Genomic DNA, 24,408 nt, shown 5'->3' with positions numbered 1-24,408 from the left:
CAGCCTTGTACCCTGACTAGGTACTCTGGGCTTTCTGATGAGATGCTCAGTGGTGAAAATAATGTAATGAGTTTCTTAATTCTCACATTTTGAACACAGTTCCTTAATGTTACATATGATGAATCACAGACACAAAATAATACAACTGTGACCATTAAAAAACTATTTTGTCTAAAATTAGAAATGGTTTATCCTTCCAGAATCATATAGCAAAGTGATAGCTAGTATATAGCTAGTGATAGGAAAGCAAGTTTACTGCATTCACACTGAGTATATTCATAGTATATGTCACACCACATTATGTAATTAATAATGGAATAATGGACATGTTAAAGTGATATTTCAAGTGCAAAATAATTTATGTTCAATATTAAGCATTTTAAAATGAGTCAATGCTTAGAAGATTACAAAAAAAATACTAGTGAGAAAAGAACACTAATACAAATACCGGTTAGTTTTTGAACTTCTGTCTGGAATTTGTTCAAGTCTTTGAATGCAAAAAAAGTACAGCCCTAAATTTTCCACAAAAACATTGTCTGCAAAGATCCAGAAATGACTACTGCATTTAATTATACTGCATATTCTGATTACAAAACCTCTACATTTTCCACATTTTATCTCCCAATTAAGGATACTCTAACAATTCTGTGTTTATTCTTTTCTTTGTAACCAGTAGGTTACATTTTGTGTAAAGGAGAAAAAAAAACTTCAAATAGATGGTGTTTCAAGAAAGAGAAGAAATTTCAGTGTTTTTGTTTTCCATTCTCTTTAACCCTCTTTCTTATCTGTGAAAGCCCTCCACAGTCTACTCTACTTCCAAAGGGCAATTGAGGATTTTTTTTTACATGCAGACTAACAAAACCCTCACTCTAAAACACTCAGTGAGTAAGTACTAAGCCACTGCTGTGCAGAAGCACATTGCCAGTGAATTAAACCACCACACCATCTAACTTCTCCATTTTTGTTTTATAGAGAAATATAGGACTCGACTACAAACAAATTACCCACTGAAAGGTGATGAATGCAAATAGGCTTGCTTTTTTAAAAAAAGCTACAACTCAAAAAGGTCAAGAGATAAATTGGTGAAGCATACACAATTTGCACTGCTTTTTTGAGTAAGAGGTGCTGAGCATTACTTGATTCTGAAATCCTAAATTTGAACATTGATTTAGAACATTTTCATACCTCTCCGAAATCAAGTATATGGGGTTCCAGTAGGGAGCTGCATCTGTATGCATAGGCTACAAAGAAACAAGTAAAGGTTCATTCAATGCTGAAAGGTAAAGAAAAGAAACACTACATTTCAGCTGCGAAGCCTTCTTCAGGTGTCTTTTCGTGTCAATCCCAGTAGGTCACAATTTCAAATTCAGTGAACACTTCAAATAGCACAGTACATCTTGAAAATTGCATTATAAACTTGCATGCTAAGCCATTTAGTGAAAACTCATGCATGACAGTTGCTAATAGAATGTCCTGAGTAGAAGCAGATGCATTCTAAACCATTAGTGACACAAACATTCAGGGTAGCCGTCCAATCCTTCAATGAAGCCCTTTGTGTTAGATAGTAAAACATAGTTATGTAAGTAATATGAAACCCTTCTTCCGTTCTTCCCAAAACAAGGATTCTTAACATTCCAGGGAAACCAATGCAAATATCAGGGATGCCTCAGTTGTCAGATAGTTTGTATCTGGCCCTAGATTACAGCCTGACAAGGTTAAAAAAAATGCCTGCCAACTCCTTATCAGCAACTGAAATTGGTTGTATACTATAAGCAATCTGATTCCCAATTCCAAGCAGTTTAATCTTTACTTTCCTACCAAAGGTATAATTAACAGCATACATCCCAAACTAAAAACTTAAAAAGAAATAGTGGCACTCTATCTGCTAAGTACATGCAATACTGAATTCAGCAATCAGCATGTTAAATCTATTTGTTCACTACTAGCAATGGGATCAGATCATGATGGCTAGTTCTTCTCCTTGAAATTCAGCTTTATAAATGGAAATGACAATAGCAGAACTGGGTTGTCAATAGAAGATGCCAACAATATGCTTTTATTTGCAAGGACAAATATGGAACCACTCTTCAAATTTCATAACCCAATTGAAAAAAAAGAGCAGCACCAACTACAATTTCACTTTTGCTTGGTCCACCTGTGTTTAGCTGAAAAAGAACACTTCAACAAGCTTAGAAATGAAAGCAGAAATAGTTTACATCTTAACTACTTTATAAAGTCTTACAATTCTCCATGCCAAACACTTACATAGTGTTGTGTCATTTTACTCTTGCAATTAAATTCCTGCCTAATTCAACACTTGCTATATTTAGTGCACATAATCCAAGAGCTGAATCCTTGTTTGCAATTTGATACAGAGCACTACAATTCCTAGGCAGTCACAGGAACAGGCACCTCTTTTTTCATAAAAAATGGTTACAAAGGAGAAGGCGGTTTTTAACCCAATTAGGTTGTTCGGTTTTAAGTCAAGTGATTTAAGGATCTCTTCCAGCTGTTTCATAAAACAAACTAGTTCAACACATACTAGAACCTGTTTCCAGACTCTCTCAATCTTTTGTGTAAAGAAGGGCTGTCTGGTACCATATATAAAAGCAGTTCCCCTTAGCTTCCATTTGTGTCCTTTGGGTCATGTTTCATTGTTGAGTCTGAAGTGTGCATTTGGTAGATTCCATCAATACCTTTGAGGATCTTGAATACTGCAGGTTCTCTCATGGGTCTCCTCTGCTCAAGACTAAAAGAACTGTAAGATTACCTTTCACACAGTCACTTTTTTTATTCCGGTCTAATGTTTTTAAAAATGGCAAATCTGAGCCCATGCGAACAGTTCTGTTATTGCGGCAGACGCTTTATCTCTGCACGACGGAGAAGAAAAACCCAGTGTGAAGACAGGGCTAATGTGAATATCTTCATACCTTAAAGTGACAAATGCTGAAGAAGATGGGGTCGTTGTGTTTACTGTACAGGTCCAATGTCCATGTCACCAAAAATTAAAATATTTACCAACGTGATGGATTCAGCGTTTACATACGAAGATGTGCTTGTAGAATACTCAATGTTCTGAAAGAGCAATGCTGAATACTTACAATTATGTAAACAGGCCTCCCCCAAAAAATGCTGTGTAATGGAGAAAGAATGTGGGCTGATACTCCTCACTTTTACTGTATACTCACTTCCCTCTGCCCCTGAAATGCACAGGGGTTTTAGTGACGCAAGGCAGCAGTAACCTGCTAAAACCCACACATTCTGTAATTTGCAAGATGTTCCAAAAACCATTTTAGAGAATTCATAAATCACTCAGAATGCTACTTCAGTAAAGTCTAGAAGAAAAACAGGATTAAACAAATGCGAAAACTGTTCTCCATTATATTTTTGCAACTGTTATCAGTTTTTGAAAAATATCACTTTTTCTTTAATACATTTTATCCAGAAACTATACTATAAAGTCAGTTTCTGTGAGTACCAGTTCCAGTACTTCACACTCTCTTTTCATCGCATAGTCCTCCCTTTTGATACAATCAGAAAAAGAAAAACATCTCAACTATTTTACAGTATTCACCAAGCAGGTCTAGAAAAACATCCTGCCGTCTGCTTAATACTGTGAATACACTGAATTCTTTACCAGGATTGGCAACTGAAAGCACAGTGAAGTAGATAATTAGCAGAAAAACAAATTCACAGTGTGTAATGTGTCCTTGCTACATTTTCTTTTGGCTTCTGAAAAAGGTCTATGCAAAAATTAAGCATATAAAATAATGCAATTCTAAAACATAATTGCAACACAGACCCCCAAATTCTACATAAATTATGGTAGTATTTTTCTAAGTAATTCGGTAGTCAACTGTTTCTTATTTAAAGCTATTGAAGTCACTCACTATCCCATACATCAGAGATAGGGAAAATGCAGCCTGCCTAACATTCTGTCCAGCCTGTCATGAATCCTGGTATCTTCAACCAAAAAAGGAAAAAAAATCAGACTGTTGCCTGTTGTCGCTTATAATTGAAATGAGCATTTAAACACTGTTGAAACACCATTCAAAAGACCTTATGCAAATGTATTTTGCCAGAAAACTGTACACCAGGATAAAATACAATGTCTCACTCAGGGAATTTCTGGTCCATGACTGGTTGGTTGCTTGTTGCTATGGTTAAGTATTGAGAGTCGCACAAGAGAACAAGGTAGCTCTCAGTTTTTGTGGAAAAGATCTGTTGCACTTTGGTACAGGCCACCACTCAAAACTAGTTTATCAATGAAGAGCAAAGAGATGACAAATATAATAAAGAGCGTAAAACTGCACACGGCTTCGCACTGATGCATGAGGGAAAGCTTTGTGCTCAGTATCCATTGAAAGTGTTCAAAGAATACAACTTCAATCCCAATTTTGAGAGCAAAATACCTCCAAAAAAAAAGTTCACAAAACTATATGCAATACATGAAGGAATTAGCACAAGAATGAGCTATACACACTGCAATACAGCAAAAAAAAAACAGCAAACCAGCAAAACAAGACAATTTATCAAAAAATGTCTAACTGCAATATTCTAACCAGACAAGAAAATAGTTCAAAAAAGGTTAAGGCAAAATGTGATATGTTTCATACTTTGCTGTGTAGTAAACAAGAGTTGTGACAAGGACATAGCCCAGGTGTTAATTTTCATACATGGCATTACCAAAACATTGTCATCAAACTGAAGAACTGGCATCTGTGCAGTCAATGAAAAAAATAAATATCTATAAGGACTAAATTGAAAGTAATTGCAGAGTGTGACCAATAACTGAATCAAATTTCTCCAAAGCTGTAAAATGCAATAAACATTTAATATAAGTGTACAATAAATCACACACATTTAAAATATTAAATATTTATGATAAAAAAAATAAACTGAAGAACATTAAAAAAAAACAACTACATTTTACCAGTTGGGAAAACCAGGTCTGATAAAAAGCTGTAGGTTTTGCTAATCACTATTTCTGTTTTTAAAACCCTCTTCTTTTACTCGATGAATGCTAAAGCTTCCTGAGTTTAGCATGGTATGAATAGAGCTTGGCAGGCAGTCAGAAAGACAGCACAAGACTGAATACTATGAATTCAGCTTCTGTGCACCCACTAAACTAAAAAAAAAAATCACAAACTCTACAAAGCTTTTCAAAACCCTAATGGATTCAGTCCTTTATTCAGGATTATAATAAGCAACAGCCGGAAAAGGCTCAGTTCCAAGTTGCCTGAGTTGACGTGTCTTCTGTGTGTTGATGTTATATACAAATTCGTGGAAGCAGTAAATTGTGGCTTGTTTACATCTTTTTAGATCATCTTTCTAGCCCCATAATGGGTGAGGGGCTGCTCAGGTCATGGCTCAGTTGTTCCAGGTCACTCTAGGTTGCTCTATAGTTCCAGTCACAGCCATATCGAAGTAAAACCAGACATGTAATGCACAAATTAATTTTTAAAACACTTTTTCATAATCTTAGTTACAAGCACATAGCAGACTAAGATATCTACCGCATCTTAGAGGCATCACCACTAATTGGTCACAGTTTATATGGGGAAAGAAAATTCTAAGGTTTTGTAAGAACTGCTTAAACTATGAACTAAAATTCCAGGCCAACACGTTACTCCCAATCTTATTCCCCAGACTGATACTGCACTTTAGGTAGCATACAAGTCTAGCAGGTTATCCAGTCATCTGAAGGAACACAGGTCTCATGTTCTAGAAATTAAGAGCAATCTGAAGATCCTGAAGAAGTTCACCCAGTACAGGCCACCACTCAAAGTGTAAGTATGCGTTGGTACAAAGCTTCCTAAAATCTAGACCAGTAGTTGTCCACTGTGCTTTAAAAGTGAGGTGTTCGATTCTAAAACGTGAACACGCCAAGCTCAGGTTGCCTAAGAAGACATGAAGTGACAATTGTGACAAGAGAACACAGAAACCAAGTGAGGCCTTTGCACGCTTTTTTATTGATAGTAAACTCAGACAAAGCAAGCTAGTGGGCGTAGTGAAACCGATCCTATCCATATCTCTCACTTTATCTTCCCTGATTTAAGAAAGAAAATGGATCAGTTTGATATCATAAGAAGTGAAGTCAAAAAGAAATTCCTCCACAAATCCAGTGACTGATGAAACAGCTGAACCCCCAAGAAAAAAAGCTTGAACTGTTCAGAGACAGTTCAGACAGGACAGCGGAAGCGTTATCTGGCCTGTAGAATCTCTTGGACAGGAGTTGCTGCTTGTCCCTTACCTGAACATTTCATTAAGATGGCAAATACTGCAGTGGGACCCAGTTAAAATGCCATCTGAAGACAAAACATCCTTATATTGTAATCAAAGACATTTAGTACTTCAAGCACTCGAAACAACAAAACATCAAACTAACTCGACATTTGATGGGAGTCTGCAAAATCAAAGAAGCACTGAACCACGGGCGAAACTTCAATCCTGCGTACATGTAAAAAAAAAAACACTAAACACATTAAATGGCAAATTGACAGTGTCATCTCATATTGAGGCAGTGCTGCAAAAACAAAAGTGACTAGCATAGGGTTTCCTTGAAGATTGAAGAATTTTCTAATATAGGAGGACGCTGCCAATCACTGGCCAAGTTTGGTTAACTTGCGGGCGACTACCTTCAGGAGAAATTTGTGTTTTGTAAAGAGCTACCTAGTCCTACGACTGGAAAGGAAATATTATAGGTAATTATATTACCTAAATTAGCTAGATATTTACAAGAAGCAAAACAAACCTGGAATGTCTTATGGTATTTGCACAAACAACCTCCATGACACAGAAAGCCAAAGAATTGGTGAGTAAAGTAAAGGCGCCAAATCCTGACATTCTGACCATTCATTGCATCCTGCACCGTCAAGCTCTTGCAACCAAAACAAGCAAACTCTGAAGAGCATGAATTACATAAAATCACAGCCACTCGTATCACATTTGTTCCTTTTTTGTGTACAGAGATAGGGGTCAAGCATCACAGTTTACCGTTACATAGTGAGGCGATGTTCATGAGTTCTGGAGAAAAGAAAGTTTTCAACAAAACATGAACTGCCTTTTAAAGAGTTACTAGCTGATAATTACGGACGTACTAATCTTGCATATCTTGCTGACATTTCTAGCCTTTTTAATGAGCTGAATACTAAAATAGGGGATGAACAAGATAATATAAATCACAGATAAACGACAGGCTTTTCAGTCCAAGCTGGACCCGAGAGTGGCAGGAGGTTAACTTGAGATGTTTCCACTAGTACCATCAGTGGCAGATGCGTTTGTTAAGGTGCTGAACCTCATATTCCAGCATCGCAAAACACTCCAAGAAGACCTCAAGTGCCACTTTCCCTTTATATATGTGTAAGATGACATACGTGATCCATTTAGTTCACGTTTTTCTGATTCATCAGAAAAGTTGACTTTAAATGAAAAGGAGGAAAAACTAGTGCTGTAGATGGATGCACAATGACATGGCAAAGAGAAGAATTTTGAAAAGCTGTCTTCGGACGCATGTTGGCTGAATGCAGTACATAATTATCTGATTGTCTCTTACGATGCTATTGCTGTCCTCTTGTCTGTCCCTAACTACATGCCAAAAAAATGCATCTTCATCACTGGAATAAATTAAATACAACAGGAGTGAGTGCTTGTCAGCGGAGCAGGGATTGCAGCTGGCTCTCTCATCAATAATATTCCTGTATTGGAAGGCTCTGTGCACAATCGCAGGCCCAGGAGTTTGACTAATGCACTAAGATGCTACTTCCTAGACTTCCTAAACTTTACAGTTTACTCTGCTCCATTGAATTACAATTGCATATCACTTCAATTATTTAAGAAATATATATATTTTTTAATTTCAAAACTAAATTTTTAAAACTTGAAAACAGTTACACATTATGAAACTGAAAAGTGCTCCCTATTGTCTTCTGTGTTGAATTTGAAGCGTTCGGTCCATGTTTATCTTCTTCTATGCATTAGAACATGCATTGCAAACCTCTCTAATAACACTATAATCGCAGCAAATGTGTCATTTATGAGCAATCATCTCAGCTTGGAAAAGTGTGTCTGCTACTGAATGGTCTCAGTGAGGTGTGCCGTGTGACTGAAAACGTTGGGAACTATCTAGTCTAGACTGCCACTTGCTGCTCTTGACTAGGTGTTGCTGAATGACTGACTCCTGAGACTCCTGAGGATTTAAAAAATGGTCTGCAAGTACAGAGTATTCAAAAACGCCTAAGCTGGCCTGAGTTTTCTCAAAACTAAAGATGAGGGTGAATTTGGACATTAATTTTCCATGATTCACAGAGTTGCTAAAGGTTTTTCAGAAATATAATGTGTTACTGTATAAAGATTGCAAGAAAGCAACTTTTCTGAAATCACAATACTTACTCACTAACATTTAAGGATGTCTTCTTTGATAGGCTGAGAAGCTGATTTCTTGTATTCCACATATATTAAGTAAACAAATATGAAGCCAGAACAATTAGGATGACCAACCAATATTATTCTAGACTTGACCCTCAATTTACATATATTACTGTAAAGTGTGAAGAAATGCACAGCATATAGTGTATATATAACTTATATAATTGTGTGTAATACAACTGAGAAAGTTTCACTTATACCAAGTTTTATTTATACTTTTTACCAATACCCTATGACCACATTTAGCATGTTTTGTAAATGAACCTGATTTGAGAAGCAAGTATCAATAACAAATCTGATGATTACATTTGACACTTTAACTGCATGCAAGAGTGATGAATCATTTTTGTCAAGTATGAACAAGTACTATCTGCAAAAAATCTATTTTTACGTAAGAAAAATACACATTGAAGTATTTACAACTTTATCTAGTAATTTGCATGTCAGAAACATCAAAAGCACTTTAAAAGAGATACAGATATAAACAAAACCAAACATCAATAAACAGTAAGACAGTTAAACTGAACCAGAAGGAAATGCAGGAGTTTAACATTTCCAGACTGAATTTAAAAGTGCTGACAGAGTCCATCTCTTATGTACTTAGGAAGGACATTCCACCTTCACAAAATGCATCGCCACCAAAGTTTCAACATTTTGAAATAGGATTGATTAGATAAGCAGAGTCTAGAGATCAACTATGAGGAGGGTAAACTTAGAGCATGTCACTAAGGTTAACCAGAACTAAGCCATGCAGGGCTTTGGATGTGAGTAAGAGAGCTTTAAAAATGCCACAGAGTCAGTGCAGTGGTATCAGAACAGGTTGTATTTGCTAATAAGCTTGAAATGTTTAAATCACATAGGCAACTGTATTCATAGTACAGCATATTTAGGACTTTCTTATATGCACAAACAAATATAGTGCTGCAGAAGTTCTAGAATAGTTCTACAAAAGGCAAGAATTAACTGAGTGATGAGAAATAAAAAGACACTTCAGCAGAGACAATTATCAGCCCCAAGGGTAAAACTAGGATCCAAGAAGTATTTTACTGAAATACACTGATTCACATACATCATACTGCAATTTTTACCCTCAAAATCTGGTGCCAGAAGAGCTCAGTGTTTATGGCTTCTGTCCTCCTCTTAATTCTATAAGTAACTTAACTTCTCTCATACTATGACTAACTTTCTAAGGTCTGCACCAGATGATGAATTAAAAAAGCACATTAAAAGCTAAACCACCCAGACAATTCAACTACCCTAGGAGAAAAGTAGCCCACCTTGGTAGAGTCTGAACTGTTCAATAAATAAATTCAGTAATAAATTGTTAATTTCTTAATAAACCCAGAAGCAGAAAATTAACCTGGGTGGAGCAAAATTTGGAATGGAATGGTAGTGTCGAGGCTGATGACCCCTGCTTAAAGAACACATTTTTGTCAAAACTACTTTAAAGCCTTTTCCCTAAGATAGTAAACGCAACCTACATAGTTTCTCTACCACACATCTGCGAACTCTGGGAGCTGCTGGGCAATTGTCAGCTTGCTGTATTGTCAGCGAGAGAGTGGGATTGTTCCACCAATCGATGCTTACTCTCCAATAACTCTATGTGCCTCACACTTATGTCAAATGGTAAGGAGCTCAAAAGTGAGTCCGAGGAAAAAATCCTTTGTCCCCCATTACCCCACCACTACCCTGAAGCAGGGGGTCACGTTCCTCAACAACTCCTGATCCCTAATCTGGAGTATGTAAAACAGAAAAAAGCAGTTGACAGATAAAATAATAATGGCAATCGGACAGGAATGAAGCAAAAATTACAATCTACTAAAAAATTGTAGCTAAAAAATCTTGTCAAAAAGAAATCGGTAATTCAAACAATAAAGCAAATTCTTACTAAACTATGTTTTTGTACAATAATGTTATTGTGTTGTCTACCTTTGATGGTAAATGTCATCTATTAAGGTGTCAGCACCAAATAAAAGTCACTGTTCTCTCTTCAATAACTACAATTTTGCTGCTAATGGCTATCTGCTTCTCTAGGAATCCTAGGCATGTGTAGCACAAGGCTTCCAAGAACAGTCATTTCAAATGGATGTCAGACTTGACAAGAGGTTTGCAGATAAACACTGTCTGCTAAGCACTAGCTCTCTAAACTGGTGCTTATAAGTGTGGCATCAGCCCTTTTTACAATAACTGGCCCTTAGAAATAACAAGAGTAACATGTCCTGTCTTAAAATGAGCAGCCTGTTAACTATATTGATCCACAAATTAATATCTACTACACACGCCTGTTATATTAATACTGTATTTTGGTTTGCTTGGGTAAAAAAGACGCAGGATATCTGCTCCTGTGACTATTGAATCGGATTTAACATGTTAAAAAACTCAAAATGGGTTTAATTTACAGATTTAAAAACAGCAATATGAATAGTGAATCACATTACTTAGGCTTTACAACCTCTTGACTGGACCAAAGACAGAAAATTACTTAAACGGAGACAACAGAAAATGAATTGAGCATAACTTCATTACAGTGATTAATAAATGAGTTTTGACTTTCACAGATTTCATGCCTGTAGAAACTGCTGCAGTCTTAAATGAGAACAGTAAGAAATGACTATATTATATGACTGTTTTTTTTTACATATATTCTTTTCTAATGAACACTATAAGACCAATCATAGCTAATGGCCACAAGCAAAGCGAATCTAGTTTCACATGACATGTAGGCCTAAAGGGACTTATTCTCCTACTTTCTTATCCCTCACCTTTTACTAGTGGATTAAATTAAAACCACAAAGCAAACATGGGACTTTGACATCGGGAGGCAATAAGCAATAATGGGTAGAATCTAAAGAAACCACTGCACATTTCAGAATATGTACATAGTTAAAACATGGTTTCTGAAAAACCTCCACACACCCAAAGAGTCCTGCAAAGATCTAAAATGGGATTACCTTCTACAGTTATTCTATACACTATTAAAAATAGATGATCTTATTATCCATTAAAAAAAAATCTGGCTACACAGATTTAAACAGGACACAATTTCTGTGTACTCATCCATACAATAAACTATTCCTCTCGTGAATGAACTTTAAAACTCTTTTAAAAAGACTGGATTAGTGAGAAAGTACACAGAGCTCCAGTGACATTATGAATCACACTGCTCGACTTCCGGAGTGCAACATCACTAATTCCTTGCAACCAAGTATAAACTTTCTGTGGTTTGTCAGGTGTCTCGTTTTTTTAATATATTTAAATCTGTTTAAGCAGGATTTTAGGAGACTGATATTTAATTAACCTACACTCGCACCAATTAATAAGTCTTAAAACACATTCTGCTGGAATGTACTGAAATCAAATGCAAATTGACTTATCCTAGATTGCGTGAGTGGAGTTACTCAATACAAATTCCGGACAATGAAACTACACATCCCCTCACGTCTACACGGTCTCTTCCAGGAGCCAGCGACCTGCACCTGCTGCCTCCAGATGCCACGGCGATAAAAAGCCGATCGGCCACCAAGACAACCCACCGGCTGCCCAGGCAAAAGTTAATCTTTTATTAATGACAGTGGTACTGCAGGCGTCTAGGCTTACACTGGCGGCAGCTCGGGAATGGCAGTGCTCGGCCCAGGTCGAACACAAACCTCGCCAAACCTAAAAACACCCTCTTCTTTCTGGCTGGGATACAACTGTAGCTGCCGCGCACAATTCCAGCTGTTCGTAACAGCCAAAAAATGCGACCCATTTAACTAAAAACACAACTGGCTATGCGACGTAAAAATGTTTCCAAATCATCCATTTACCTGCGTAGAAACGTATCATACAGCCTATTTCGGCGTCCATCCCTTCTTCCTGCACCCTCCACGGGTCTTTAAATCCCAGTTTAAAGAGGTAGTCATTCTGTATCTGAAGGGGCTTTTCTTCGGGCTCCAGCCGCCTCGCTGCTTCGCCGTGCAGCTGGACGTACAATGTCGGGGCAGAGGAGCAGCGGTCAGACCCCGACTCCGCTGTCCAGGTGGAGGTGTGCCTGGCGGCGCCCTTGCCTGTCAGGCTGGGCCTGGGCTGACACTGGCCGCCGCTACAGGGAAGTTTGGCCGAGCTGAGCGAGTCGTGTCTGACGCCTGGTCCCCGGTCAGCCACCGCTCCGTTAGGAAGCTCGCAGCCGCACAGCCTGTTGCTGACTGTGTTGTTGTTCGAGATGGCGCTACCGCTTTCTCGGGCAACCTGCTGCAACTCCTGGGCAATGGAGCTGGGCAGCTGACTCTCCAGATCCAGCTCGTCGGAGGAACTCCCGAAACCGTCGAGCCCCTCCGGTGCGCTGTCCAAGCTCGGGCTGAGGCTGGTGGAGGTATCCGTACCCAGGATGATGCCATCGCTGAACGAGTCCCGGTGGTCGGCGAGCTGGGCCGCAGCGCTGAGCTCCTCGCAGGTGCTGCTGTCCACATCCGAAGGAGAGTTTGGTCCGCAACTTTCCTCCGCACCGCGTCCAAGTGCGGCATCGGCGGCAGGTGACATCAAGTCGACGTCGGCGTTTGAATTGGTATCCGAAGAAGGGCTGGTTAAATTCTTCCGCTCCGACTGCGGGTTTACTCTGGAAGAATCAGTCTCCAGTTGCTGCCGCTTGTGGCTCTTTCTGCTCTCCGCCAGCGGCAACCTCAGCCTTTCTCCCGGGGATGCCAGGCCTTCCCTGCACTCCGCATGTTTCGCGGAGTTGAAATGACCAAGTTGGCCAGGACCGTCCGCCACTTCCACGACCTCCGGGCTGGCACTGGGGGAGCGCAGCCTCTGCTGGGCACCGCTGCCCACCGGTCTGCCGTTGCAGGTGCCGTTTAAGTCTGTCGTGGGGCTCCCTTTGCCGACCAGTTTCACCACGGCTCCTCCTTTGCTGTCGAGTTGGTTCAGCCGCCGCGCTATCTCCCCGGCGCTGGTTTCCAGTGTGCACAAAACTGGCCTGAGGTACGAGGGCACAAGTTTGTCGTGGACGTGTAAGCAACCCCGCTGGAGGTCCGCTCTCACCCATTCCCGGTCTGCCGGCTGCAGTTGCATGACCTGACGGTGCCTCAGTAGCATCTTTCGATCCAGGCTCCGTGTGCTCAGGGCGGAGGACGAAGCGGAGCTCATGTGGCTCCCGGAGGAGGCAGAGGCAGAGGCTGCAGCTGCAGCCGAGAGATTTCTCTTCAGTCGTCTCCTCCTAAGCAGCAGTGAGTTAGTGTTACTGGCCAAACCTGAAGCACTCGTGGTTGCAGGAAGAGAAGGATTTGTACTAGTTGTACCAGTGGCCACTTGAACCTGATGATTTCCATTGCTGGTTGCTACGTGAAGGAGAGGGGCAGATGTCCCTCGAAGACCCCCACTCTCCGCTTTCGACCCGCCGCCTCCGCCATCATCCACCGCCGCTCCAGCCCCACTACCAGCGGTGGTGAAGCTGGATCCTTTCTTCAATTTACCAGGATGGCTTATTTTGCCAGTTTCAGAGTCCGAAGCAGCTGTCCCGACCGCTGTGGAAGAGCTATCCAGTGCCAACCTGCCGTCCAACACCACAGCCCGCGCACTTTCCATTTTACGCGAGTGGAAATAATGAAGAAAATACACTTAATGTGTTAATTAAAAAAATAATACACAAGCAAAACTGCGCAGGCTGGCCACTCACTCCGGGTCTTACGCCATTGTAAATCCAGTTGGTTCGTTTCTTGCTTTTCTCAGAGCCGCTCGGCAGCTGCCGAAACCGCCATCATGGAGACTGTGGCAGGAGAAACTCAAGCGTAAGTAAAAAGCAAAGGGGGGCGCGTCAGTCCCTCATTAATTATAAAATTATATGCGGGAATATTAAATGAATGTCGACAGACTTCCTACGTCAGCGGAACTCTGTTTATATTCATAAGGTGACATCTTAAAGAGGAGGGTCTAAAATGTGGGAGGCCGTTTCGAAAAGAGCTTTGTGGAAACATCTTTCGTTTTCCGACACTGCCCCCCTCAGGAAAGGTGGAACGTTTCAAGAAGAAAACTACATATTCTAAAAGTCGTCAGAAACTTTTTTTTATTTCGAAACAATGAACGTGCTGTGTTTTTTACACCCGCTTTTCAATATCTGCGCATATCCACCCGGTTGTTGAAATAAAGAGGCTGTAGTGTGGAGGTGTGCGGGTGGTAAAGAACAAGAAGACTTTAATCCCGCAAAAGTGAAAAGAAAGAAATCCGTAATGTTTCGGTTGTGAAGAGTTTTTCAGGTGTGTGATCGTGTTGTTTTCATCTTGAGATCTTCTTGTTCTAATTGTTAAAATAAGCTAAGCATTCAGCGTTGTTAAAAAAAACTTGAACGCTTGAAACCGCTTTGGTAAAAAATTGTTAGGACCCAAAACTCATACACTAAAAACAACAACGAAGACAATTTTACAGACGTGTGAATGCTAGTGGACTGTTCTGTTACATAATATAACGCAACATTTGCTCATCATTTGTCTTTTGCGTTAAGACGAGCCATTTTAATGTTTTCAGTTGCAGAAAGAGTAAATATGTAAAAGCATGAATATCGGTACACAACTTGCTCTCTCAAAACCAGATAACCTGGAAAACAACCTGGAGACAACCCTGGAAAACTGGAATATTAAAGCAAGTACAAAAGATATTTTAAGACACCCATACAGGAGCAAATGTCATAGAACAGTTAAGCTATTTTAGCGGTCAAAGTTAAAAAGTAGCTTTTAAATAACTATGTTGAGGATTGATAGGCGTAAACATTACAGATCGTGCTCTGTGACCTTCCTGTACCCTTTGACAAAGACAACTGCAAAGCCCTTGATGTTAAGAGTACATTTTGTATTAATATACTAGTATGTTACCAACATGTAATGAAAAACCTCAAAGATATAAAAATATTACTTAGATCTTTCAATGTTTATGTGTTATGAATGAAAGTCTTTCTTTTGAAGCACATGCATTTTATATTTGGTTACAATTGAGATACTTGCATAAGAGTAGCTACAGACAAAAAAGAATCCTGCTTCTTTGGTTTCCAGTAGTTCGTCGGTCCCAGTCTACTCCTGCCATTTCTTGAATGATACTCGTGAGGTGAGCATCCTTCCAGACATCCACATGACCTTGTGTGGCATCTTATCGTCTGGCCTTATACTTGTGGCACCAATAAATCATATTTTATATGATCCAGCTCAAAGCAGTCCGTTTGACCGACCTAATCAAACAAAACCATTCTGTAAACTGTATAGTTTTAATACTACTTAAAGTTTTAGTAGTTCACTATATATCCAAGCATCCTTGATCTTTTTTTTAATCCCTTCTGCGAGTTCTTTACAGGAGGATAATAATCAATTATACCTCAACAGATCAAATATCAAAATACACTTTCTTGTTGAAATTAATCATTTCTTCGTTAAACATTAGGCAACATTAGGAGCAAAGCATAAATACATCTCGGATTCCGAGTGATACTTCAAGATATGCGTTAGGAGTACTTTTGACATTAGTGGCATCTAGTGGTTAAGATGAGAAAGGAAACATTGTTTTTCCGAAAGTTTCAGAACGTTAATTCTTCATTCTAAAATATTTTTTAAATACTTAATTTTATATGTCTTATCTCATATAAAGTATAAACACAACCTTTACCATTAAAAAATAAATACAAAATAGTTAATGAAAATTCAACACTTAAAACATATACTGTATCAGTATGATTCTAAAAGAGCACAAATATAGACTTTCAGATAACAAAAGGCCCTTAAGCACTTTTGGAAGAGAATTCCAGTCTTGATATATAAAAGCAGAATGCACCATCATCACAGATTAATTTAAAAAGGGGGTAAGTTAGAAGATCATAGACAACACACTGCAGACTATAAAAGACATGCGACTAATGTAAACTAGTAATATCCTTCATAGCCTCATATGTGAGAAGGAGAATTCATTACTGGATTCCAAAGGGAGCCTATACAGTAAAGTGATACTTAAACAGATGTTACCTACTTACTGGATCTGTGTATGTGCATCACTATAATGCATTATGCGCATTTTTTATTGCAATTGAAAAAATGAAGTCAGCTGATGACTGCCTAGGCTGTACCCCAGTCTACACAATTCAGTAGGTTGGTGGGTTCTTTTGACTTAAGGAATTCAAGCACTTTATTAAGCACTGCATGCCCACACTTCCAAATTAAATGTGGCTGAAAAGCCTCAAGACACTACAGCAAAAGTACAATGGCTTCTGTTCTACCATTCAAAGCAGAGGACCTAGTATCACGCTGATACGCAGACACCTCCCCCTTATGGGTACCAGAGCCATGGTAGAGCACCAGGGTATAGCTGCTGAGCTGCTGTAGCTCTCAGGAAGCTCTCTCTCCTACAGAGTCCCCACTCTCAGCAGAGGAAGTAAATTTGGACAGGCCACCTGCTTATGGGAAGATCTGTTGGTGTAGGGCTGGGTATGGTACAGTTGTTTCTTCTCTTAAGTTGGTGAACCTATTTTTCCCATAAATTGGTGCCCTTTGTACCAGTTTTAATTCAAGGTTTGTGTCCTTGAGCCCTTTAGTCCTGAAAACCCTCTGAATCTGGGGGGCTACATTATATCTGTATGATTTTAATTTAACTAATATTCTTGTCAGATTACACACAGACCAAATAGTGATTTGTCGGGACCTACCAATAAATAGGTCTTTGACAGTATGCTACATAACTGAGGTAAGAGACCCAAACACACACTCCCAAACCTAGGGACAGTTTTCCCAGAAGCCATTTATTCTAGCAGTATGTCTTTGGACTGTGAGTGGAAACCAGAGCACCCAGAGAAAACCCATGCAAACACATGGAGAACATACAAACTACACAGATAGCACCCCAGGTTCTCAGAGATAGAACCCAGGGCCTGGCAAGGCAGCAATATTAAGCACTGCTCCACCAGGCCACCCCAATGCTGAAGCAATGTTGCTTAAGTTTTTTTTTGCTGATTTAGCTTGTGGTCCCTGCAGCCAGGTGAATGTTGGTTACCACAGTGTACAACCCATAATTAATAATAATAATAGCTTACACTTATATAGCGCTTTTCTTGACACTCCACTCAAAGCGCTTTACAGGTAAAGCCACCACCAATGTGCAGCATCCACCTCGATGATGCGACGGCAGCCATAGTGCGCCAGAATGCTCACCACACATCAGCTATCAGTGGGGAGGAGAGCAGAGTAATGAAGCCAATTCATAGATGGGGATTATTAGGAGGCCATGATTGGTAAGGGCCAATGGGAAATTTGGCCAGGACGCTGGGGTTACACGCCTACTCTTTACGAGAAACACCCTGGGATTTTTAATGACCACAGAGAGTCAGGACCTCGGTTTTACGTCTCATCCGAAGGACGGCGCCTGTTTACAGTATAGTGTCCCCGTCACTATACTGGGGCATTAGGACCCACGTGGACCGCAGGGTGAGCACCCCCTGCTGGCCCCACTAACACCTCTTCCAGCAGTAACCTTAGATTTTCCCAGGAGGTCTCCATCCAGGTACTGACCAGGCTCACACCTGCTTAGCTTCAGTGGGTTGCCAGTTGTGAGTTGCAGGGTGATATGGCTGCTGTATAAAAAAAAGTTTTCCTACATTTAACTATTATATACATTAGTGCCATAAAATATTATGTGTTTTAACACTGTTGACTTACAAATATCTTAAGATTTAATGCCATTCTTATTTAGACATTACTGAAAAGTAATGTCCTGGTGTCCCCATTTTGTTTACCATTAGATTGTTATGCTTTTTAAATGTTGGTTAAATGAAAGCAGTTTGATTCAATATTTATGTGACATACAGTATGTTACGCTGCCAACATACAGCCGATTTGTAAAAAATACTTGGAAATGATTGGAATAGTTAATTTCTTTTTGCTTTTCATATAACTGTTGGAAACTGGCTATATGAAAGAAACACTGTGTGAAGTGTAAAACTACTGGAAATACTAGTAATGCCAAAGACCTGAAGACTGATGATCTTGAATTTTATTGTAACCCTTTTCTATTCACTGATTTAGTAGCATATTACACTATAATTTTGCCTTCTAATAAACTTGGAAAGAATATATCATGGATAACCTTGGCCTTTTTTCTCTCTCTCTGTGCTTCAACTGTCTCTCATTCTCCAACATATGTCATGATCATCATCATCACATCTTGTTCACTTACTTGATCACTTAATAACTACTCGTTGGTGCAAGACAGGATATATCCTAAATGGGACCCCAGTCCATACAGGGCACACGTGGACACAGACATGTACACACTCACACCAGCACCAATTTTACAGAAGCCAATTAACCTACCAATGTTTCTTTGGACTGTGGGAGGAAACCCAACATAGGAGAATACTCTAAATCCATAGCGGTAGCACCCTGGGAACTGAATGCAGGGACCCAGTGCTGCAAGGCAGGAATGCTAACAACAGTGCCACCGCGCTGCCCTTTAAAATAAGTATCCTATGTCAAAAGAAACATGATTACATTTGATTGGCGAGCGGCAGCCTAATCTTTCAATGTAACACCTTCATTTGAGTACCCTTTAAAAAATATTACATTAACAATGTGTTGACATTCTGCATTCTGACAGGAAAGTTGATTCACCCGCAGGCACTGTGCAACCATGCCTCCCTCTGGTGGTTCAGAATATTAATGTTCTGCTTGGACACTGCTCGATGCTTTGGTATGGAATTTAGTGCTGATCCCAGCTTGACACCTCAGCTTTGTTCTTGTGTTCTTGCTTACTTCTCCCTGGATACTTGACCCCTGCTTTGCCCTGACCACATGTCTGGGTTGGCTACTTTAAACTTTCGAAGCTTGTTTCCCATGCTATGAACCTTGCATTGACTATGATTTTAGATTTGCCCTTGTGCACTGACTGTATTTTTCCGGCTTTGAACCACATTTGCTTTTGACCACTGATCTGAACTGCTTGCCTGAAGCATGCTCTGCCTATGTCCCTAGTCTGCTATCACAGCTCTCTCTTGCCCTGCAGGGTAGTTCACTTTACCTTATTTCCACCTTACGCAGAGCGTGTGGCACAATGGTATGTAGATAACCGAGTACATGGATAAGTTGTTGAATAAAAACAGATGTGTCTTTATCAGGTCATTCAATAGGTATACAGGTAATTAATAATTTAATCATATACAGTATAAAAAATATAATTGAATTGATAACATTTTAACTAATGTTGCATAATGTTCAGTGCAGCTGGAATTTGTATTCAAATTGGTATTATAAGGCTGTCCTAGAAAATACATTTTGGTTTTAGTGTTAAACTAAATTGCTGAAAACAAATTAGCTCAGAAAAGCCCTTGAATAATCCTATTATAAACAACAGCATAAAAAAAATCAGTTTTATCAATCCTCATCCTTAATCAGTTACAGTGAACCAGAAATACAAGACTACACCATCTCAGGACACACATGGGGGAAGCTTTAAAACACCAACGAACCTGGACTTCAGACTGTAATCACTGTTTCAAAAATGGTCACATCTTTAATTGTTCCAATTGTCATTTTACTTTGAAATGTTATATTGGAAATAAAAAAGCATAAGGCAATTGGCTTTTTTATTTTATTGCTGTTAATTCCAGAAAAAAAAATCAAAAAAATTGCATAAAATCCAAATTTGTTCTAGAAATATAATTGACCTTTCCAGTACATAATAACATTTAGATATCAAAGAATACAGTAAACATACAACTGAAGGTAACAATATACCTCCTTATATACAGTACAGTATCTTAAATCTTAAAATAAGTTCAGCAAATAACAACTGGCAGGTTTATATATACAACAGTCCTAAAGGATTGCATGGTTCTCCACCCACTAAACTTACTAAAGTAACTGCACATTATGGTCCAAATATCTTGCTTCTTTTTTGAGGTTCATCAAAATAAATTCATTTTCCCCCTCACATTTTAATTTCAATACAGTAATCTCTCTACTTTTGTCACCATTACAACCTGGAAGGGTTCCTATAGTAATCCAGAAAAGAAGAAAGCTTTTGTAAATCAAGTCAAACCACTCAGCATTTTTAATCCCTAAGCAACTAATCAAGAACCTAAGAGATAATGTTTTTCAGATACACACATACACACATAAATACTTAAGGCTTAAGTAAGCCCACGGTCACGGGACTGAGCATTGCAACACTGCCATGGCCTAGACAATTCCAGGACATGGACTCCAATGATCACTAAGAGAGTGTTAAACCTGGGTTTTGAGGATTCCGAATACAAATTCGCACCAGGAATTTGCTTTTAACTTTCAGATTAAGACTGCTGATCTCATCCACATGATGGCATGTATGTCTTGGATGGAATGACATACATGCCATAACAGTTTGTTCCACCTGAGGTGTAATGTGACACATTTGGTCTGTGAAAATTCACTCCATATCAGGTAATAAGTATGGACAATTCAACACCTTATGTAGGCTTTGATGTAATTCTACACAGTCCTTAAAAACTGAGTTTGCTCAAAATGGGAATTTCCATTGTAGCAATATATAAGCGGGTTTGTGTTCACAAATCACTCACTCATTTAGTGCACCGACTGTATGGTTTCAGAGTAAACACCCAGTCTTTCAAAGTATATGTGTATATGCATATATCTGTACATATAATCAGATCTTGCGCTGCACGAGACTAAAACATCTTCAATTTTTAGAATGTTTTGCTTTAGGATAGCTACTGGAGGCCTGTTCAAACCCTTATAGATGACAATTATTACAGGGACAATTTATTCAGCCACAGTTCTTATTCTTATTGTTTCACGAGGTGGTAAAATAACCAAGCGATTGTCCACAATTGCACCACCAGGTATAAAGAATCTGCAGCACATCATTAACAACAGAATACTGGATGGACAGCAGCAGAACACAATGTTATGCAGTAATAATCTCCCAATCTGTTCACCTTAGGACTGCCTCAGTGCACTTAGGGAACTAAAGAACTCCTGGAAGCAATAGTGCATATTGGCCAATAAAAACCACAGCAGCATCAAACATAATGACATGACGTAGACATGATTAATAACTTCTTAGTACATGTTTCACATTCTATTTAGTGGCAAATGCTTTTGAAATGACTTCTCATAGCAAGATACTACCAATTTCAGTTAACTTAAGAAATTAAAAAATAATACCTTGTACATTCAATACACTGCTGCAGAAAAAAATCAAAGCTTTATATATTTATACATGAAATCATTTATCTATGACACTAAAACAAAAAAAATCTTAAGAAATGACTGTGGCGTCTTGAATGTTTTTTATACAAACAATATTCCTTACACCATTCACACTTTCTCCTTAATTTAAGATTTCAAATAAATATAAAATTTTTTGTTAATTAGCTGCTCTAACAAAGTCGTTAAAATGTTTTTTCCTTTCGTTACAAAATTCATTTGCATTTTTTACCCTTAAAGTCATCCCCCCATTTTTACTCAACATTTTCTTCAACAAGGTATAGAGGCACTCAGATATCCTAATGTTTTTTTTATTTTTATGACCATATTGCTACTAAAAAGAAAATTATCTACAAAATGCTGTGGTGATGAACCTATGAAGGTTTACATACATAGACTGCAAATTCTTACAGAAAGAAGATAAAGGAAAGGAAGCATAGACCTACTGTGGAAAAAAAAAGAGAATTTTATAATTCCCCCAAGATTTCTTTATAACAGATTAGCTTCCCTACAGTCCTTTAAGAGACTCGGTGTTGCAGTTTAAGAAAAAAATTAGTAAACATAAGCCGGTGTCTCTTGCCAGTCTTCAGTGCAAAAACCAGAGGCCACGCTGAAGTCTCTGTGGAAACAAGTTTTCCCTCACCTTTAGAAGGTAAGTGTCAGGCACAAGTTCTCAGGTTCCCCAGACCCTCAATAGGTATTAAAAGGAAAACAACGGGCTCACAGGAAACTTTATTTAAGCAAAACAAGAAAACACCTTAATGGCCTTCTGATGCTTCAGTCATTATTATCTAGTGCTTCAGAGTACTTCAGCCGAAAGCCACCTGTAAAAAAAAAAAAAAGATAGTCATTGTGAAACTGCACGGACAAGAAATTATTTTTTTTAACAAATAACTTTAAGACCCTACTCCAACTCTGTTGCTAGTGAAAATATTAAATTGAGAAACATTAGGCCAAGACTTGGCGACATTAAAGATAAAGAAATCTGACTTACATTAGTTACATTCAGTTAATTTACATCGAAAGATAAATAACATTAAATTGTTCATAGCAATCTGTATTTATAGTCCATATCAACATGTACATTTATCCATGCAGTCTATTGTTAAAAGTGGTACGTCTTATTTTACCCATCTCAACTATTTTCAAGCGACTTATTTTACTGTAAAAAATAAAGGTATGCCATTGAACAAACCCAATTTAATGCTCCGATAAATCGCAGGTGTGAACCTTTCTTACAGGTTCAGTTTTAGAAATAAATTTAGCAAAAACAGCAAGAATATAGAATGCCTTAATTCTATAAATCATTACATTCTATAACGTTCAGTACATTTTGCAGCTTGGTGTTGGTGTGGGCTATCATGAATTATGTAGGGCTGTAGCCTGAATTAGTTTTTAATTCCATAAAATAATCACTTTCCCAAGATAAAGTATTTCCTCCAAGATTAACCTGCTCCTGTGAAGGTCTGTGATGTCATAATGTAAAAAAGCTTTTGATCAGTCTTGCACTGGGGCAACTTTACATGTGCTGTACCTAAGTGGATCCAATTTGTACAACATATGTGATGTGAATTTGTTACATAATTACTTAATTCTCTAACACAGCTGGTTTTCAGGTTTGCAGAGTTTCACCAAAAAAATGGCTGTTTCAAATTTGAATGAAACACATGAAAAATTAATTTCCTAAATGTTATTTTTAAATGTATATACCAAAACAATTAACTGCTGCCCTGGGTTAAACTGACTTAAAAGGAAGCCTCAAAAGAAAAGCATTGCAATATTTCTTTTATAAAGAATGATCTTCATGTCAAGAACTGCGATTACAAACCGAACTATTAAAAACTTAATAAAACAAGCTGAACACATAAACAGTTTGTAATGTACGCCAAGAGTAAACCGATAAAATTATACTGCTCACAGTTTTTGTTTCTGGTTATATTTATGCATTTTAACATCTCACCTCATCTATTTTAATATTTGGTTTGAAGTGCTTACGATAAAACAAAAGTGTCAAGTTGGGGTTAGTTATTAGATGGAAGTTTGTTATGATGAGGGGTGTTCTAGCAGTTTTAAAGTCCCACATAAAAAAAACACTGATGGCGGTTTCTCACCTACTCAGTGTTATCACACTTCACCTCAGCTCACCGAGCTCATTTCTCCAACAAATTAGAAAATCCCTGACAAACAGAACTCTTCTGGCAGTTGCATTCACCACTGAGAGGGAGATTTCAAGGAATCACCCTGAAACAGTGTAGCGTTTGCCAACATCGGACATTTTGTGTTGTTTGTTTTAAACAGCTGGACTAGCAAATAAGCAGCAATGTTGATCAGCGACTGTAGATTTGTGTGCCAAGTAATCAATTAACCGTTAACTTAGAGACTAAGAGGTTGCTGACAATAAAATTCCTAGCCTAATATGTGGTACAGAACATCTTTTGGTGAAGGAGATGCCACATGCTTCCTCTCCAGGTCTCAGTGGTGAGAAAATTAGTAAGCAGGTAATGAGAGGTTGTTAGATCAATTGTCTTCACCCATCACAATACTGTGATCTGAGGGGCTGCTTCTCCTTATGCAGCAACCATTTCTGAATATCGTGCTCCTTCTTGCACATCTAATGATTAATGGCTGTGCATGTCTCCATCTCTGACAAGTCCATTCAATTACATTAGAAAGAAAAGAAGAGCATCATTTACAGTATCTTCAGATGGTGGTCCAAACATGGAATTAGACAAGAACTAAAGTGTTTGTAGCTTTCAATAATGCAGATTAACTACATAAC

At 38.6% G+C, this 24,408-nt stretch overlaps 2 protein-coding genes across 3 annotated transcripts in view; both read right to left on the bottom strand.

Moving 5' to 3' along the window:
• Positions 1–14,198, bottom strand: part of phlpp1 (PH domain and leucine rich repeat protein phosphatase 1) — a 109,890-nt gene extending 95,692 nt beyond the window's left edge. The window contains exon 1 of the mRNA XM_088919331.1: positions 12,234–14,198. Coding sequence (XP_088775457.1) covers positions 12,234–13,989 — 1,756 coding nt within the window. The 5' untranslated portion in view covers positions 13,990–14,198. The remainder of the gene's footprint in view (positions 1–12,233) is intronic.
• Positions 14,199–19,995: 5,797 nt separating this feature from the next.
• The window catches only part of zcchc2 (zinc finger, CCHC domain containing 2), a 61,870-nt gene continuing 57,457 nt past the window's right edge, over positions 19,996–24,408 (bottom strand). For both annotated transcript variants that reach the window (XM_088919366.1, XM_088919365.1), the window contains exon 14: positions 19,996–22,453. In XM_088919366.1, coding sequence (XP_088775492.1) covers positions 22,407–22,453 — 47 coding nt within the window. In that variant the 3' untranslated portion in view covers positions 19,996–22,406. The remainder of the gene's footprint in view (positions 22,454–24,408) is intronic.

This window comes from Atractosteus spatula, chromosome 6 (assembly GCF_055471065.1).
Source record: "Atractosteus spatula isolate fAtrSpa1 chromosome 6, fAtrSpa1.hap1, whole genome shotgun sequence".
Classification (NCBI taxonomy): Eukaryota; Metazoa; Chordata; class Actinopteri; order Semionotiformes; family Lepisosteidae; genus Atractosteus; species Atractosteus spatula.
This window is presented reverse-complemented; position numbering and strand designations above follow the sequence as displayed.